The 3,407-nt window shown below is 36.2% G+C and overlaps 2 protein-coding genes across 2 annotated transcripts in view; both read left to right on the forward strand.

The window, feature by feature from the left end:
- LOC107730196 (E3 ubiquitin-protein ligase MGRN1-like) overlaps positions 1 to 1,607 on the forward strand; it is a 5,155-nt gene extending 3,548 nt beyond the window's left edge. The window contains exon 5 of the mRNA XM_016540952.1: positions 1,561 to 1,607. Coding sequence (XP_016396438.1) covers positions 1,561 to 1,607 — 47 coding nt within the window. The remainder of the gene's footprint in view (positions 1 to 1,560) is intronic.
- Positions 1,223 to 3,407, forward strand: part of LOC107730197 (E3 ubiquitin-protein ligase MGRN1-like) — an 8,763-nt gene continuing 6,578 nt past the window's right edge. The window contains exons 1-4 of the mRNA XM_016540953.1: positions 1,223 to 2,391; positions 2,713 to 2,831; positions 3,037 to 3,125; positions 3,276 to 3,385. Coding sequence (XP_016396439.1) covers positions 2,304 to 2,391; positions 2,713 to 2,831; positions 3,037 to 3,125; positions 3,276 to 3,385 — 406 coding nt within the window. The 5' untranslated portion in view covers positions 1,223 to 2,303. The remainder of the gene's footprint in view (positions 2,392 to 2,712; positions 2,832 to 3,036; positions 3,126 to 3,275; positions 3,386 to 3,407) is intronic.

The following is a 3,407-nucleotide window of genomic DNA, read 5'->3' on the forward strand; positions in this document are numbered from 1 at the left end:
ATGGAGCAATGTGGAAGAGTGGGAAAAATGTTAATTATATTGTACATAAAATTCAGGAAGCAATAGAGGGCGTAGAGAAATGGTCAGTGGAATGGGGATTCAGATTCTCTATATCCAAAACGTGTTGTCAGTTTTTTACAAAAAAAAGGATCGCAGAAAATATTAAACTTTATTTATATAAACAACCATTAGAAAGGGTAACAAAATTTAAATATTTAGGTCTGTGGTTTGATTCTAAATTAACATGGAAAATCCATATTGACTACATTGAAAAGAAATGTAGTAAAGTACTAAATCTAATGAGATGTATAGTAGGCCAAGAATGGGGGGCAAATAAACAATCAATGAGCACCTTATACTGTGCACTTCTACGATCTGTTTTAGATTATGGGTGTATTATATATGGATCTGCCTCAATCAGTATGCTTAAAAAGTTAGATCTTATTCAAGCACGAGCTTTGAGATGTATTACAGGTGCAATTAAAACAACTCCAATCTCAGCAATGCAAGTTGAAACAGGAGAGTCCCCATTAGAAATAAGACGTAAAAAATTATCTGTTGCTTACTGGATCAATTTACAAGGGCATAATTCAGATCATCCTACAAAATCAATATTAGAGGGGAGTTGGGAGACAATGAACTTAACAGGAACAGGGTTTGCATGGGAAGTAAAGGATTGGGCTGCAAAAATGTCACTAAATAATATTACATTTTCTTCAACAGTTACAATTTCCCCAATACCTCCTTGGTTTTTCAGTCAACCTGAAGTTGATTTACAAATTCATGAATGTATTCAAAAAGGACAGATTGACATTCATATCAAAAGCTATTCAACAGAATATATAAGAACATTTTATTATGTATTTCTGCCAATATACACTGATGGCTCAAGAAACCCAGAGGTCGTACTGGATCTGCATTCTATGTTCCAGAATTTAAAATCGGAAAATATGGGAGGTTAACGGATGGGACTTCAGTACACACTGCCGAAATGGTGGCAATTCAGATGGCACTTAGTTGGGTAGAAGAAGTGATGCCAAACAAGGTGGTGATTTGTTCGGATTCAATGGCATCACTTACCAGGCTTCAAACTGTTAGATATGATATCTTTATAGAAATAATGAATATATTGTATAGATTAAGACATGCTGGAATAATAGTTCATTTTGTTTGGGTTCCAGCGCATGTTGATATACCAAGAAATGAAAAAGCTGATAAAATGGCTAAAGAGTCACTTAATCTGCATACTCCTACTATTTCAGTTTCACTAAGCAGGATGGAGGGGAAAAGTATAATTAAAGAAGCTTGCAATTGGAAATGGCAAGGGAATTGGAATGACTGTAAAACAGGAAGACATTTTTATAATATACAAAACAGGGTAAGTCAAAGCAAAATGATACTGAACTTAAGTAGAGAAGATCAGGTCATTTTAACAAGACTAAGGATGGGTCATACAAAACTTAATTCTACACTTCATATAATAGGGAAACACAGTACTGGATTATGTGAAACATGCCAAGTAAAGGAAACAGTTGATCATGTGTTGTTACTCTGTCCTAGGTATGAACAGGAAAGGAATGAACTACAAAGAGAATTACAGAACTTAGGATGTAATGAATTTTCAATTTGCAACATATTAAACACAAAACAAGGATGTGGTAAAATAATAAAGACAATTTTAAAATTCATTAGGAATAGTGGACTTAAGAATAGCATATAGAATTCATAATATATGCCTAGACTGAAATCACTTCACACTCCAGCACAGGAGGTGGCGGTATGCACCTTAAAAGCTGGTATGCGCCCCGCCAATAAATCCACAGAAGAAGAAGAAGAACAACGATTTCCTTGTGTTGTGTTTACGAAAAAAACGGCAATTATTATTTGGGGAAAACACCACGGACAAAATTATCTGCAGGTCTTTTGTCTTCCTTTTTATAATTTACTTTAGTGTGTTTAATATGCCTGTTCACCTCTTGTTTTATTGAGTACCAGTTCGTGACTAGCTAGGTGCTGGCGGGCTTGCTAGTCAGTTAGTTAGCCAGTGTGTCGAGACTGATCCGGCTGACTGAACTGAACATTACATAAACGACTGTACGAGACACATCTGATCCGACTCAGAAGAAAAGAAATGCCGATCAAACACATGTCATGTTAATTTGAACACTTTTTCGTTTCGGAGCTGTTGCTGTTTTTACGCGGCTAAGGTTAGCTAGTTAGCTTACTTAACCAGCCGTGTTGCTGTTTTGTATACATATAATAACCGCTAAGTTAGTTTGTTCTGATCGGACTGTGCTGGAGAAATGGGTTCAATTCTTAGTCGAAGAATCGCTGGTGTTGAGGACATCGACATCCAGGCCAATTCTGCATACAGATATCCTCCAAAATCAGGTAAGATGGACTGTTGTGATAGAAGGCGACGTTTATGTGCTCTTGCCTTCTAGTTGATAACACTTATCATCTCTAATAGACTGATTCTTTGAGCTCAGATAAGCTCCCATTTTAAACATTTATCTAATAAGGTCATACTGTCAACGAACTGATTAAATGATGTAGTTAAAATCCATATGAAACCGGATTAGTATGTACAAAGTTTAATACCAGTGTAAACGATGGCAAAATGACAAAGAATGCCTTCACTGATGGTGTTACTCTGTTTATACATTTTGTTAGAGGTGTCAGATTGGATAATGGCTATTTTCTTTCCCCAAGGAAACTATTTTGCCAGCCATTTTTTCATGGGAGGAGAGAAGTTTGACACTCCTCATCCAGAGGGTTTCCTTTTTGGAGAGAACATGGATCTCAACTTTCTTGGTAACCGCCCAGTGCAGGTACAGCTGAATTTTGAATGCCTTGTGATTGTGTTGTTAGCTTTGAGACTTGGTTTTGTGATGTTTCCACTGTTGTTGTCTCTTTTTGATGAACTCTTGTGTTGGCTTTAGATAAAAGCATTTGATAAATAAAAATCTGAATAAAATATTAATATTAAATTTTCCTTTATTTTATAATTTTTTTCACGTGCGGTACCTGCCACAGTTTCCCTATGTTACTCCGGCACCCCATGAGCCAGTCAAGACATTGAGAAGTCTTGTCAACATCAGAAAAGACTCATTACGATTGGTCAGGTACTGATTCAGGATTACTATATAAAATATAAACATTCATATCCTGAGAACAAATGATCTCTGTGCTGCATGTAGTCACTTTTGTTCTGTTATTGATGTATTTGCTTTTAAGTAATTTTGCATTTTCAATGTCAATTTGTGTGATTATAGGTATAAAGATGACGCTGATACTCCTACTGATGAAGGATCAAAACCAAGGGCCTTATATGGAGTGGAGTTCACCTTTGACTCTGATGCACGAGTGGCCCTCACTATCTACTGCCAGGCTTTTAAGGAGTTCTC

Source organism: Sinocyclocheilus rhinocerous, unplaced genomic scaffold (genome assembly GCF_001515625.1).
Source record: "Sinocyclocheilus rhinocerous isolate Xijiao unplaced genomic scaffold, SAMN03320098_v1.1 scaffold2233, whole genome shotgun sequence".
NCBI classification, from domain to species: domain Eukaryota; kingdom Metazoa; phylum Chordata; class Actinopteri; order Cypriniformes; family Cyprinidae; genus Sinocyclocheilus; species Sinocyclocheilus rhinocerous.